At 44.1% G+C, this 15,018-nt stretch overlaps 1 protein-coding gene across 1 annotated transcript; it reads left to right on the top strand.

The window, feature by feature from the left end:
- The first annotated feature begins 8,368 nt into the window (after positions 1 to 8,368).
- On the top strand, positions 8,369 to 8,872 carry LOC104591379 (uncharacterized). Its single transcript, XM_010250168.3, has one exon. It carries the CDS (start codon positions 8,369 to 8,371, stop codon positions 8,870 to 8,872), a length of 504 nt encoding a protein of 167 aa, XP_010248470.1.
- Positions 8,873 to 15,018: the final 6,146 nt, after the last annotated feature.

Genomic DNA, 15,018 nt, shown 5'->3' with positions numbered 1-15,018 from the left:
TTGAAATTTTCTAAATTATTGAAAAAGTGATCATCGAAAAAAATGATTGATGAAAGGTGATTTGGCCCGACCTAATAATAGGGGGACACGTGGATACGACCTAACTATCAGGATGATAGCTCAGTCTGACACACCAAATTTGTAACGGATCGAGCTCGAATAACCAAACCACCTCGGGGCAAGTCCACCTCGGGACGAGTTCACCTCGGTGCATGATCGCATCAGGACCACCTCGGTCCCAAGGCACTTCGGCATTCGTACCAAGTCGGATCCAAAGGGCACTAGCTCGGATAATACTGATCGACCACTGCATGGCAACCCCAAAGATCTCGCCACCAGATTCCGCGCCTCACGGGATCACACCTCGTAACAGCTAACATTATCTCCCCCGTCCGATTCGGGTGGAAGTGATGAATCTAATCAATTGGCAACGCTATCCCCAATTAACGCGGAAACGGACCTCATCGTGACGAGGATTCTGGAACCGCTCCGCCAAACCCACAAAGGCTCCACTATATAAAGGCTCCACCCCCCAGGGGTGAAAGGTACGTGTAATCTCTGCTCTCTGGCTCTCTTGCATTCTAAGCTATTATCAGCTCGCAACCAAATACTAACTTAAGCATCGGAGCGACCTCGTCGGGTAAGCAACCCCGGGTTCTCTGATTCGCTTTTTGTAGATCGGTCGAATTCGTCGTCTACTGAAAGCCAAATCACCTCCAGCTGGGAGCAGCCGGATTGCGCTACATCAGTGATTATTGATATAGCTTTTACATCGATTTACGATGTGAACCTCATCTCCATCCAAACGTTGATAAAACCAAACTGATAGTAACATTTTAGACTACATTCATATGCCGACAAAACTAAACCACAGTGACATTTTACACTGCAAACAAAGGCAGCTTAAGTAAGAATTGTAAGGACAAACTGAACCACAGTAAGAATTGTAAGGAAGGTTACCAGAAAGAAGCGTTCTCCAACAACTATGATTCCTTGTCTATCTATACGGGTTCTATCCCAAAGGATTTATAGTTTATTTACCTTATGATTTCTAGGGACGTGCTACCCCAGGCTTGTGAGCTTGTATAGCACCTTTCTGTTCTTATTAAAAAAAAGAATCTTATAAGAAAAAGGGTTAAAAATAAATGATATAAATAACGTTTCCTTGATTTCAAATGTTGGTTTCCATATTGATTTGCCTGACGGCACCTAAGATAGCAATGTTTCAGAACTAGAGATTCTGTTTCCAGGGGAAGAGAAATAAAGCTTATTTCATCCTTAACAAACAGAAATTCAGCCTCCTGGCATCAGAGATATGTAGTGAATTCTATTGCTTTGTCATCCATATGGAGCAGAACGACTGCACCCTAGGTATGCCTTAGTAGAGAAACCCATAGCTCTTCTCGTCTCCTAAATATTTGCATTTTGCCCGGAAGCATCATCTCGCAAGTCATAAGGCCAAATTTTTGGGGAATAAGGGAACAAACTCAGGAATCTCACTCCAGCCCTGCTAGGTACTCGCTAGCCTAATTCTGCACAGGGCCCAGGTAAACGAAATTCAGGCCAGGTCTGGGCTTTTAGATTTTCAGCTAGATGGTGGTATTAAATAAAATACGTGGGTGATTTTACCTCTTTAGCTAATGTTCAATCCGTTTCTAAACCAGAGACATCATTTTAGGGTCATGTATCTATATTTATAATAGTTCTAGAAAAGCGAATAGCCTCAGTTTCTAGAATTTTCATTGGACAGTTTCTACCCTCATCTGTCTATGCATAGAAAGGGCATACAGAAGGCATATTTATAATAGTAGACACCTTCAACGTTTCCACTTGGACGCTCCCACGTTGGGTTTTGGACTTTTGACTGCAATGAATATTGCTTTCTGGGACCACAGTCGTGGACGAAGACGTTTGAGCATTCACATTGGGGAATGGTGACTCTGAGGGAAATCAGGAAGTACTAGAAGAGTATCGAGCTTTTGATCCGAAAGCTTTCATTCCAGAGGCTCATTCGTGAGATCGCTCAGGACTTCAAAACTAAGCTGAGGAGGCTTATTTGGTAGTGTTGTTTGAAGACACCAACCTTTGTGTTATTCACGCCAACAGCTTTCAAAGTTCCAGAACTTCAAGAGTTCAGAACAATTAATTTATGGTATGTTCATTCTATTGTTCTATGTAACTTTCATTTCTTATATGAAGCCACATTCACATTGTAAGGAACATCGAAATTGCAGAACCCCAACATGCCCAGAGTTCACAATGAATTTTGTTCTCTGTCCTCGTCCAGGCCAAAATGATTTAGTAGTTGCAGTCTTACAGTGGCTGCAAGAGGTGCAGGCCATGATTTTCTTTCAAGGGTATGCTCTTGCTTAATAGTTTAAACGTTCATTATTTTCGTTGAAATTGCAATATAATACTAAGCATTTTACTTGAAAAATTATGCAGAGGTGCCAAGGGTAGGGTGGGTTCTGGTATGATACTGTTTTGTCTTTCATGTTTGATTTTCTCCTGTTTTGAGTTTGGAAATATGTCAGTTAATTGAAAGACATGTTCTGGAAAACTGAAACAAGGTACCTTATGCATGCATTTGTGAAGTATTGCATATTCTCACACATTAGTAAATGCTTATACTGGTAATCCTTGTATATTTATCTTTGGGATGCTCCTTCAACATTTGAACCCAAAATCCAAACAGTAGAGAGATAAAGGCAGTGTAAGTTGATTACCATTGTGTTTGAATTTTCTAGGAAACAGACAGATTTGCTAAACCCATAGCTTTTGGTATTGTCTTTTCCATAATTGGATTCTACCAATAATAAGTCAATGGTAAAATTAAAAGTGTATCACTCTGGTTCCTTGTCATTCGCAATTTTTCTAACTTAATTTTCTGCAACTAGGAGATGGATGGTGTTAGGGGTTTGCTATTTGGGATTAACATACTGTTGATTATTTCTTATACAGTGTTTGTATTTTATAATTGACAAGGGAACCTTTTATTAATGGGCAGGCCATTCCATATGACCCTAAATACCATAAGGAATGGGTAAGAAAAAATGCACGGGAAAATGAGAGATGTAGGTGCAATGGCAAACCCCGTAAATTTGAGAGGAGAAGAGAAAATATGCAAAACCGTGATTTCCAAGCTAGAAAAATGCCACTTAACTGTGATGCTCAAAACCCCCATGCCAAATATGGGAGGTATGCCACCTAACTGCGTGAAGCTCAGAACCCTAAGCCTGATATGGGAGGAATGCCACTGGTGTAGAAAACCATGCCAAATATGGGAGGTATGGCCCCGAATGCAAGATACTCCAATGTGCCCAACAACATGGGAAGCTTGCGGCCCAGAGGCTTTCACAACCTAACAGTGGAAGTATGCCTTACTAGAGCAGGGAAATGCCTAATGGTGCTAATGCCAAACAGAGATTTTTAGAATAGCTATGCACCAAACATGCACATGGGAGGCATGCAGGGTAGAAACCATTATTACCAAGTGAGAGATATGCCTGGTAGAGACTTTCCTCCAACACTCAACAGAGACTACCAATAGACAAAGTCTATAGATAACTGAGGATGAAGTTGTAGACTTGTGGAAAGGAGGATCTTGGGTGTGGTTATTTGTGAAGTTTCTGGGACCCTGGTAGAAAGGAAAAGGCCTATGAACCTAATTGAATGGCATTATATTAGTTATCATGCCTCTATGTATAAAACATACATTCAGTTGTGTGCATGAACCGAGAACACAAAGTTGTGATTTTTTTATGGCTTTGTAGATTTACCAGTACTATTTGATATCCATATATATATATGAACCTGAAACGTTGAATTCTGGCAAGTGGTTCCAGTTAAGGATCTAATGTACTTACCAACACACTTAACTCTTTCTACGTTATACTTGGATTTAATTTAACTTCATTTCAGGGCATTATTGTTTGATTTCTGCTTTACTTTGGTCATGGATGCATTTTTTATGATTTTGAGGATGTTTGTCAATGTGCTTACTTTTATTTTTGAAATCAATCAAAATCTAATCCCACATGGTGAACACCAACCCTTAACAGATGTATTAGGGAAATTGCACTTAACAGATGTTATTGAAATGATTTTGCAGTCAGAAGCATCAGCGATATTCTCAAGCATACATTGATTTCAAGAGGCTGGAGGATGTTATTCAGTTCGTTGAGTTCTTTGATGGGCATAATTTTGTTGATGAGAAGGGCAATTTAATGAAATATATTCTGTACATATCATTTTTTGAATCCGAATTTGTTTAATTAATTTGTCTGCACATATCATTTCTTTCTCCAAATGTTGGAATATGTATAGACAGATTCCATATTGCCATGTACACTCTTGGCAACAAAAACCATACCTATCTGTGAAGTTGGAATCTGCATTTTTCATCTACATATCTGAGGGCAAAATAATGGATCTTCATATACTGCTGAAATCTCCTCCTCCCTTGTCCGGATCTTACTTTAATTCAGCAAAGAGTGTAGTTGCCTTCTTTGTTTTATATGACTTAGAGTGATATGATGCCCACCTGTTTCTTATTCGATGTACAAAATTTTCTAGTATTGATTGCTATCTTTCAATCCTTATCTGTAAGGGGAAACAGGAAAAATGATTTATCATTTTGTTGAGTAACAGAGAAAATGATCACACTTAACTAGGCATTATGAATATATGATATTACATAAGTCTTGAAATCTTTTTAATTTTTTTCATACTTTAATCATTATCATAACAATCTCCCACGTACACATTTACTAGTAATAATAAGGAAATATAGAAAAAATTGGAGAAAATGATCAAAATAAAAACTAGGTTTCAAGAGAGATGGCAATGGCTAGGTGGAGTTGATTTTCTTTTTCCACAAAGATTGTGAATAAACGCTTCCAGTTGATTTCTCCGTCCTTATAACAAAGTGGGAATAAGAAGTTTGATTAAAATGCCTTGCTTATTTTCCTTTTATTCCCATATGTTATTGTTGAGAAGAAAGTGCTTATCCTACTGCATAATTAATTCAAAGAAATAGTTTAAATAACACCGTTGGAGTGGTCATCTATGTGCTCCAATAGTTGTTGCACTTGCATGTAAAATCAAGATGACAAGATAATCAATGACAGGGTTGGGCCTCAGAATATCTTGGTTTTCCTACCTTCAGTGGAGAAAAATAAAGAGTAGCCAAAACTCTTCGACCACATATAAATATCCAATCCCAGTAGTGGTGCAAGTCGCCCTTGAATCTAGTGTCTGAGCTCAAACTCAAGCCTAATATGCCCCCTCTGGGCTCAACCTGCAAGGAAATTTAATGCATTTGGGTCCAGGTCAGGTTTCAGTTGGTAAATCAGCCTATAATGAAAATTGACCTATATGTGTTTATACATGTATGAAATCTATGTATGTAAGTGTATAATCAGGCTAAGCTTTGGTTGGATTAGTCATTAGTGTTGGAATAAGGTTGGATCGGGTATAGGCTGGCCTCGGACTACCTAATGGCTAGGCCCAAAAAATTAAACAAAGAAAATGTTAGTTTTGGGCCCAAGCCGAGCTTGAGGGCTAAATATTGAAACCCAAACCGTGTAAAATTATAGGCTAAATTGGTCCAGGCTTAGGTTAGGCCCACCCAAGTTGGATCCCTAAATTCCAGACCCAATGGGGTCAAACGGGAACTTAACACAAAGCCCAGAAACATGGTTTCGGGAGCGATTGACGCACATGAGCGGGGCAAATCGCTATTCTGGACAATTGTAATCCAGAAGTAAGCATTCGAAGTAGATGTCTCTTAATCAGTTGTGTTGTGTTAGCAGCCATTTGTATCTTTTGTTGTCACTATTTCGTGGTGGCCAGCATTGCATAGAAAAGCTGGTTTTATATGCTTGAGTCAGGTTAATTTGCAAATAGATTTAGGAGTGAGTGTAACCAGTGAATTTGTTTAGTTTCTAGGTGGTTTGATGATGCACGCTGCTCTTTGAATCATTTTTACTATTATTGCAATATGTGTACAGCTATTTTTGAAAATACGCTCTGAGCCTCCTTAATCTCGATGTGTAAAGATTGTTTGAACTACGAAGGGGTAAAGGGAATGTTATTTATTTTGTTTACTGATAAAGTTATCTGCATAATGGCTTAACTTAAGATGGGTGGTTTTATGTTGCTGTAGGCAGGAGATCCAGAGTCACCTTTTGGTATCATGTATAGATTTTTTTTATAAATTTTTATTGGATTATACAATGGAGTCTAGGAATCTATCAAAATATAAAGAACATTATTTTATAGGAAGAGATTTTGATAAATAAAACCAGAAAACCAATAAAAATTTATAAGAGGTAAACTTTATCTTTAATTTTCATCACGAACTTGCCTTACATGGGGACAAATTGTTGAAACTTGAAGCCATGGTAAGAGGGTCACAGCATATGTGAACCTAAGAAGTATATAGTCCTGGTCCTTCTCAAATGTTATTAAAGCTGTTACTGTATTTGTGTTTCCCGTTAAAGTTTACTGGGTTCAACCATGATACGAGAAAGACATGATAGCAAGAAAAACTCATGGTCAATCAATGGTATCAGAAAGATATGATATCTAAAAACTTTTGCTAGTCGATTAGGGGTTATTTATCAAAATTCATGAGTGGGTTTTAATTGGTCAAAAACTCTTTTAATAGCATGTTTTTTTCTGCACCATAGATTTTCTCTAATGAGATGATATTTATCAAAATTTAGGAGTGGGTTTTGATAGCTAAAAACTCTTTTGGTACCATGTCTTTTCAGTATAATAGATTTTTTTTCAAGTGTATTTCATATAATTGAGTAATCACTAGGGCTGTCAATGGGTTGGGTCCAACCCGACAGGCCTGAATCAATTGGGTCGGTTCTGGTTCCACTCCAACGGGGCAGTTCCAGGTCTTGATATATATAGTGTCTCAATTATTATCAGTTTAGAACCGATTCCGCCCTGTCCCTAACCGGTTCAAAGTCAATCCAAGCTATATACACGTAATACGTATATATAATATTAAATAAATTATCTTATGTATCGCCAGATCTAAAAATTATAGATTTGGTTCTAGGTCTTCAATATTAGCGCTACTGATCATAGTGAGATAAGGATAGACTTGGAAATTGCATAAAAAACCTATGTATCGTCAGCATGTAAATTAACTTTTGAACGTCAATTAAAATTGGCATGTGAAACTCTCTCCAAGGAGGGAGACCAGATTCAATCCTCACACCGTCCGTGCAACACTTACATGCATTTTACTTGTATCTTTTTCCTTCATGAGAAGATATTTCTAATGCAGGGCTACTCGCTAGGGGTGCAACTTGGACAGACTCAATCTGAGTTCGAACCGATCCAGCTCGAAATTTTATATGGGTTGGACTTGGATTTTTGGTCCTTTGGTTGGATTGGACCTAAGAAATCGGGTTTTTTTTTATTTTTCGGGCCGGACTCAGGCCTAATCCTTGGGTAGTTTGAACCCGATTCAACTATACACATTTATATATATATATATATATATATAATTTTAGAGTAGATTTATTGACTAACCCAAGCCCGGCTTGGGCCTGAACCCAATCCAAGTGCATTATATTACAATGTGGGTCAGGTTCGAGTTGAGAAAATCAGGCTTAATCTCAGACCCGATCTAAACTCAGGCCTTAAAACTCAAAATTTAGGATCGGACCTAGGTTGATCATAAACCCGGCCCAACCCCCCGACTTGCACTCCTACTACTAGCTGCAGCCTGGGATAAATTTTGTGTAGACTGAATCCGGATTTTCAATATAAATTCAGTAATTAAGAAAATTAAATAAAATATGTAATTTTTTGAAATATAAAAAGAAAAGCCTTGAAATTTTTGAAAATTTAAACAGATGCCATAGCCGACAAATGATGTCAAGCGTAGGCTAAAAGCGTGAAATCACGGCCTTTTATGCATTTGATGATTTCATGTAATCTAATTTAAGGTAGATAGGTAGGGCTACGCTGGTCCAAGTGGAATAGCTGATTTTTGAGCGGGACGTGTGCAAAGGGCTGGGCTACTTGCCTACTTCATCCAGGAACACGTCACCAATGCACCCCGATCGATACAAGTGGCCGTGTTTGTTTTTATCTGGATTGCGTAGGCAGTAGGCTATTGTACAACGTTTTATTTGCAGGAGATTCCGCCCATCAGCCAGCCCATGTAAAACTCGGTCAAATTCAGTCCTTGACCGCAGCCGGCTCATGTCAAAACCAATAGGCACCTGCTCTTCCAGTAATCCAGTATACGTATTTTTTTGACGATTTCTCTCTCCCATGTCCACTTCCAATATATAGTTGGATCCGTTTAATTCTTTCTTTTCAATCTCACAAATACATAATGGATCCTCAATTTGCTTCTTCTCCTTCATCTTCCAACTCTACTGATGTACAACCAAATCCACCACCTCCAACAACAATGTACCTCCATTCCATCCGCAAGACACCTGCCAAGCCATGGAAGAAGCAGGGGCCCTCACCACCTCCTAGAGTTTACCGAGTGAATTCCAGAAACTTCCGGCAGGTAGTCCAGCACCTCACTGGGTCTCCTGATCATGTCATCCGCTCCCGCCATCTCCAAAGCGTGGCACCTCCTCCACTTAACGTCGTTGCGCCACCACTGTACAGGTCGTCCTACAGTAGTACTGATGTATCTGAACAACCGCAGCTTTGCTCCCCAGACTTATCACTATCTGTTGTGCATAAATGTATTAGTTATAATGAATTGCTACAAACAGAGGCGCATCCAGATAGCCAGCCACAGCCAGAGAAGAAAAGTGACCATGGGTCGTCGTTCAGCTTCTGTACCTCGCCGTCATCGCTTACATGGAGCTCTCTGTTTTGAGCCCAGGAACAGATCTGGAGTCCTTAGATCAAAGCGATCTTCTTCACTAGGACTACTCCGAAACTCCTGGCAGCTCTCTTTTCTTTCCCTATCTATATATCTACTTATCTATTTATCTGTCTTTTTCTTCTTCTTCTTCTTCTTCTTCTTCTTCTTCTTCTTCTTCTTCTTAGCCTAATTGGGAATGCGAATCGGAATGATCTATTACCCCCATGGAATTAGGCTGGCTAGAATGAGATCGAGGGGAGGGGAGCATTCCTCAAATGGTTGAAATCTGAATATGGGTTTGGGGGGATGGGCTACCCCATTTGTGTAGGGGTAAATTTTGGCTGCCTTCTATCGATAGGAATTCTTGTCGACTTTCTTTCTGGTTGTGACAAATAATTATTTATTTTCTGATCCAAATTTAAATTTTTAGAAAATTTGCAAAAGACTTCCACTTGCCCACGTCTCTTCTCCCCTCTCGTCTCTTTTGTCTCTCTCATGTTCTCACCCTGCCACTCCATTAAAACCACTTATCGTAGCTGAGTAATCTAATTCTAACCTCCCTCTCATTCTCATATATTATAAACACGGTTTTTTCATTTTTACAAACCCACCGCTTCAATCTCTGACTTTTATCCTTCCCCTTGTCTTGTTTACATTTAACTCTCTGTTTTTTTGCCTTTCCCTTTTAAATCAATCTCATTTATCTAAATGGTGGTTTGGATTAAGAAAGGAAAAGATCTGAAACGTGCTTCATATCTGAGTATATTGTCACTCTTCTACGTTATTGTTGGAAATTCAATTCTTTTATATGAAAATGAAATTTCAATTTCCATTTGAAAATGATATAATGCTTCATTCTGCTATATATATATTTTTTAAGTTACTTATCTTATATACGGACATCACCCAGTAGATCCTGGCTATCCTAAGTCATGGGAGGGATGGACTTATTATGTACATAATCTCCAACATTTCCAATGTGAGATGGCTGCTCCCAAACTAAGTCCCCTGTTCTCATGCATCAGCCAAAGATTTTTCCACCTGAGAAAGCAATTCTTTGGTTGCATATGCTAAATACTTTGTGATGAAGGAAGATTTGGCCTGACCTTGCAATCACTCTACGTGGCAAAAAACGAATAGTTCGGCACTTAAAACAGCGTACCCAGGGTACAAGCACCAAAAGGAAGGAACCAACAGTCCGAACTCCCTTCGAGGAGACCAAACTCCCTTCGAGGAGCCCGAACTCCCTACGAGGAACCCGACCTCCCTACTAAGAGCTCGAACTCTCTACGAGGAGCCCGAACTCTCCCTTAGGCCCCGAGCCCCACAAAGCTGTGACCCGAACTGGCCCACCTCATGGCAGTTCGGGACACTCCCCTATCCGAACTCAAGACTTCACCTCGCACACCACTCCATCACTTCGCCTCCAGGACGCCGAACTAGACAAACCACACCGTACCTGACACCGAAGGAGTCCGTATCCAGGGGCAGCGCACCTGACTGACTTGGGATCTGACACTTGACAGCCGCACTTCAACGGCCACCTACCACCGCCACCTGCCACCGCCATCTCCAGTTACAGAGACGGCTCCAACAAAAAGAGCAGTGGCGGTTCTGCCCCAGCAGAGGTGATGACACCCGAACTGGCAGAAGCACGGAAGTAATCATACCCGACCTGACGGAAGCCTAGGAGTGAGTGCGCGAGGTGGTTATAAAAGGCTCTCTACCCCCCAAGAACAAGGTATGCAAACTTTGCGCTATCTGGTTTTATCTTGCCTTTGAAGGATTCTAACTTGAGCTTCGGAGCCTTTACACCGGGTTCCCCCCGGAGCTTCCTCATCTTCTCCATTTCAGGTTCCCTGCAACTCAGTTCAGAGGCAAGGTCGTTGACAGCTAAGACCGGCCGGATTGCGCACCATCAATTGGCGCCGTCTGTGGGAAACACGCTTCAAAAAGCCTCCCTCCAAACTCTCGTAACCTTTTTTTTTCAAAAAACCCAACACTCATGGCTTCTTCCAGCAACGCCGGACGTGGCACGGAGACAAACACCACCGGGGAACAACTTCAAGTCCCCGTGGTGTGCGTCGGACAGTTCACCATCCCCCTTTCGATGGATGGGATCCCCAGCTTGAATGCACCACAAGCAGTGGCGCCCGTAAACCTTCCTGCCATGAGCATCCCCTTTCCTCCCCCTATCGAGACAACCTTTAATGAACCAACTGCCGTCCCCTTGGCAGCCAGCCAAAACCGGTTGGACGACCTGATGCAATATATGCGGGCAATGCAAGCCCAAATGCAACAGTTCCAGCAACACCAGCTCCTTCAGCACCAAGTACTGCACAACATCTCCCAGTATCACTATCAACAGCAGTTCCCCCAACTGCCGCTAAACCAACCACTACTTCCACCTCGGCGCCCTGCTCCGAGGCCGGTTAAGGCCTCCCCACAGGATGGACGCCCCCACCAGGGAAAGGCCTCTCGGCCCCAGAACCCCCCTAACAGCTAGGCCTCGTCCCCAGGCCGAAGAGAGAGAAAAATCATCCCCGCCTCGCAACTCGCAGGCGGGTCAGGAACCTCGCCCGCAAGGTCGGCACCTCGGCGCTCCAAGCCCGAGTTCCCGCTCACGGAAAACCGATTCGGCGCCCTAGCAGCAGACTACCAGTATTCCGGGCCCATCGAGCTCGGCAACACAGAGGCCAGCAGCGCCAGTACCAAGCCCACTCAACAACGGAGGCACCGACGAAGTCGCTGAATTGCTACCCGTGTCCTATCAGAGCTCAAAGGCAAGGAAGAGACGAGCTCGGACATGGTAGGAGCTGCCCCGATTCTCTCAGTTCCTTCCCCCCTCACATCCGAACTCCTGGCGGTCCCCTTGCCCAGAGATTTCAAGCTCCCACCTTTGGACAAGTATGATGGGTTCTTCGACCCCAACGACCACGTTGATGCTTTTCAGTCCCAAATGCACATTGCCAGGGCCAGCAAATCGTGCATATGCTTGGCCTTCACCACCACCTTCAGGGGGGTAGCCCGCACTTGGTACAGGAACCTGGCCCCCGGGTCGATAAAATGCTGGGCCCAGTTCGTGCAAGTCTTCACCGCACACTTTGTCACCAGCAAGCGGTGCCCCAGAACAGAGGAAAGCATCTTCGGAGTAGTCCAGAGGGAAGGAGAATCCATCCGGGGCTACATCAAGCGGTTCAATGAAGCATGCTTACAGATACCACGGTTAGACCCCACGGTGCAGCTCGCGGCGGCCAAGAGAGGAGTAACGCACAAAGAGTTTAAATGGCACATGGTAGCTAACCAGCCCGCAACCGTGGCCGAATTCCTCAAGCTCGCGGATAAGTTCATGAGAACAGAGGAAGAAATCAACCAACAAACCGAAAGCGGGAACGAGAAAAGAAAGAGGGAAGGCGAGCCCTCCAACCCAGTCGACAGGAAAATCCCGGCCCGAGAGCCAAAGCCGAACCAGTCGTTCCGAGCTCCCCTAGCAGTTCGGACGGATTACACGTCGTTAAACACGAGGCGGACCGAGATCTTAATGACGATCAAGGACGCCCCATACGTAAAGTGGCCACCTCGCCTAAAGGGAAATCCGAACGAGAGAAATAAGAATTTGTACTGTAGTTTCCATAGAGACCATGGTCATAGTACCGAACAGTGTAATAATCTCCGGGACGAGATAGAGGGACTCATCCGTCGCAGATACTTAAGAAATTTTGTACAGCATGACAATAATAACAATAAGGCAGGTCGGCAAGGGGAGCACGGAAAGGATGCCCCTGAATCTAGCAGCAGACCAGCCGAACCGTTGCAGCGACAACCTCCGGAAGAGAGGCCAGTTCGGGGAACCATCCATGTAATTGTGGGAGGTTCGGTGGTAGCAGGGTGTACCTCGGCAGCGGCCCGGACGTCAGTTCGCGAAGCGACCCTCGAGGAACGGAACCCCCCAAAAAGACCAAAGACTGAAGAACCGATCTTCTTCACGGAAGACAATGCGCGAGGGATCCACTACCCCCACGATGACGCGCTTGTCATTAAACTGAGGATCAGCGACTTCGAGGTCAGACGTGTACTCGTAGATTCGGGCAGCTCAGCGAACATCCTCTTTAAGTCAGCATTTGACCAGCTACAGTTACAGAGGAGCGAGCTGAAGCCCGCGAACACTCCTCTGGTGGGTTTCAGCGGAGAGGAAGTCAGGCCCCTCGGAAAAATAACAGTACCGGTGGAAGTCGGCACATGGCCTTGTGCGGTCAGACTCAACCACGATTTCCTGGTGGTTGCGACCCCCTCCCCATACAATGCCATAATAGGGCGGCCAATCACGCATATCCTGCGGGCAGTGGTCTCCACCTACTATTTGGCCATGAAGTTCCCTACAGACTTCGGTGTGGGGGTAGCGTGGGGCGACCAGCTCGAGTCCCGCAAGTGTTATGTTGCCGCCCTGAAGGGAAAAACCAAGGTGGCCGACGACCTTGAATTGGAGCGGCCTGCGGAGCAAGGCGAGGAACGAGCTTTGCCCATAGAGGAAACAGTCGCAGTCCCGACTTCGGCTACAGATCCAGCTTGCACACTACAGATCGGTGCTTTCGTCGAGGAACCACTACGAACCGAACTGTCAGACCTGTTAGATAGAAGAAATGCAACTTAGCCCCAGAGCGCTGGAGGGCGGTCGACGAGGAGGTCAAGAAGCTCCTCGCAACAGATTTCATAAGGGAAGTCCATTACCCGAGCTGGGTAGCCAACCCAGTGCTGGTGAAAAAGGCAAACGGCAAGTGGCGCATGTGCATCGACTACACCGACCTGAACCGAGCTTGCCCGAAAGATTGCTTCCCCCTCCCCAGAATTGACCGCCTAGTGGATGCGACCTCAAGACATGAGTTTCTAAGCTTCCTAGACGCCTACTCGGGCTACAACCAAATCAGGATGGACCAGTCCGATGAGAAAAAAACTAGCTTCATAACCGAGTTCGGCCTATACTGCTACAAGGTCATGCCCTTCGGATTAAAAAATGCCGGGGCAACCTTCCAAAGACTTGTAAATAGGCTGTTTCGCCCCTTGATTGGCACAAAAATATAATGTTATGTAGACGACATGGTCGTCAAGACACAGTTTTCACAGGAATTAATACAAGACTTAGATTCTGTCTTCCAAATCCTGCGTCAATTTAGCATGAAGCTGAACCCTAACAAATGTGTCATCGATGTCACCTCGGGAAAGTTCCAAGGGTACATTGTCAACCGGCGCGGTATTGAGGCCAACCCGGACAAGATAAAAGCCATCCTAGATATGAGACCACCCAGGGAAGTAAAAGAAGTTCAGAGGCTAAACGGCCGCATAGCCGCTCCAAGCCGCTTCATGTCCAAATCAGCAGACCGCTGCCTGCCCTTCTTCAAAGCAATCAAAGGCAAAGGGTTCGAATGGACCCAAGGTTGCCAGCTCGCGTTTGACGAGCTAAAAGGTTACCTCGCTAGTGTGCCAACCTTAGCCCTGCCCGAGGAGGGCGAAGTCATAGAACTGTACCTATCGGGAAGCGACGAGGTGGTCAGTTCGGTACTAATAAAAGAAGCAGACCGGGTCCAGCGACTCATCTATTATGTTAGTAAAATTTTGCAGGGAGTAGAGACAAGGTACCCGCAGATAGAAAAGCTAGCATACGCACTGGTGATAGCAGCTCGAAAACTCCGCCCGTACTTCTAGGCTCACACCGTCATCGTCCTGACTGACAAACCTCTGAGGCAAGTTTTACTCAAGCCCAAGGTTTTCGGTCGACTGACGAAATGGGCCATCGAACTCAGCGAGTACGACCTCCAGTACAAGCCAAGAACTGCTATTAAGGCCCAAGCCTTGGCAGATTTTATCGTCGAGTGCACGTTTAGCCTCGAACCCTAAGCCGGTCGAGCCCGAGATCCCCAGTTCATGCGAGCTCGGAGCTCCCAGGCCAATAGAGTCCGAACCCCGTGAAGTAGCAGCCAGTGAAGCATCTCTCCTGGTTAGGCCAAACGCGAACTGGGACGAGGAGCCCTGGATCCTTCAAGTAGATGGCTCCTCGAACCAACAGGACAGCGGGGCTGGAATAGTGCTACGCGGCCCGAGCGGAACAAAATTGGAATACGCACTACGCTTTGAGTTCGCGGCATCCAACAACGAGGCGGAGT

This window comes from Nelumbo nucifera, chromosome 6 (genome assembly GCF_055504915.1).
Source record: "Nelumbo nucifera cultivar China Antique chromosome 6, China Antique-T2T, whole genome shotgun sequence".
Taxonomy (NCBI): Eukaryota; Viridiplantae; Streptophyta; class Magnoliopsida; order Proteales; family Nelumbonaceae; genus Nelumbo; species Nelumbo nucifera.
The sequence above is the reverse complement of the archived record's forward strand: the minus strand, read 5'-3'. Positions and strand labels throughout refer to the sequence as shown.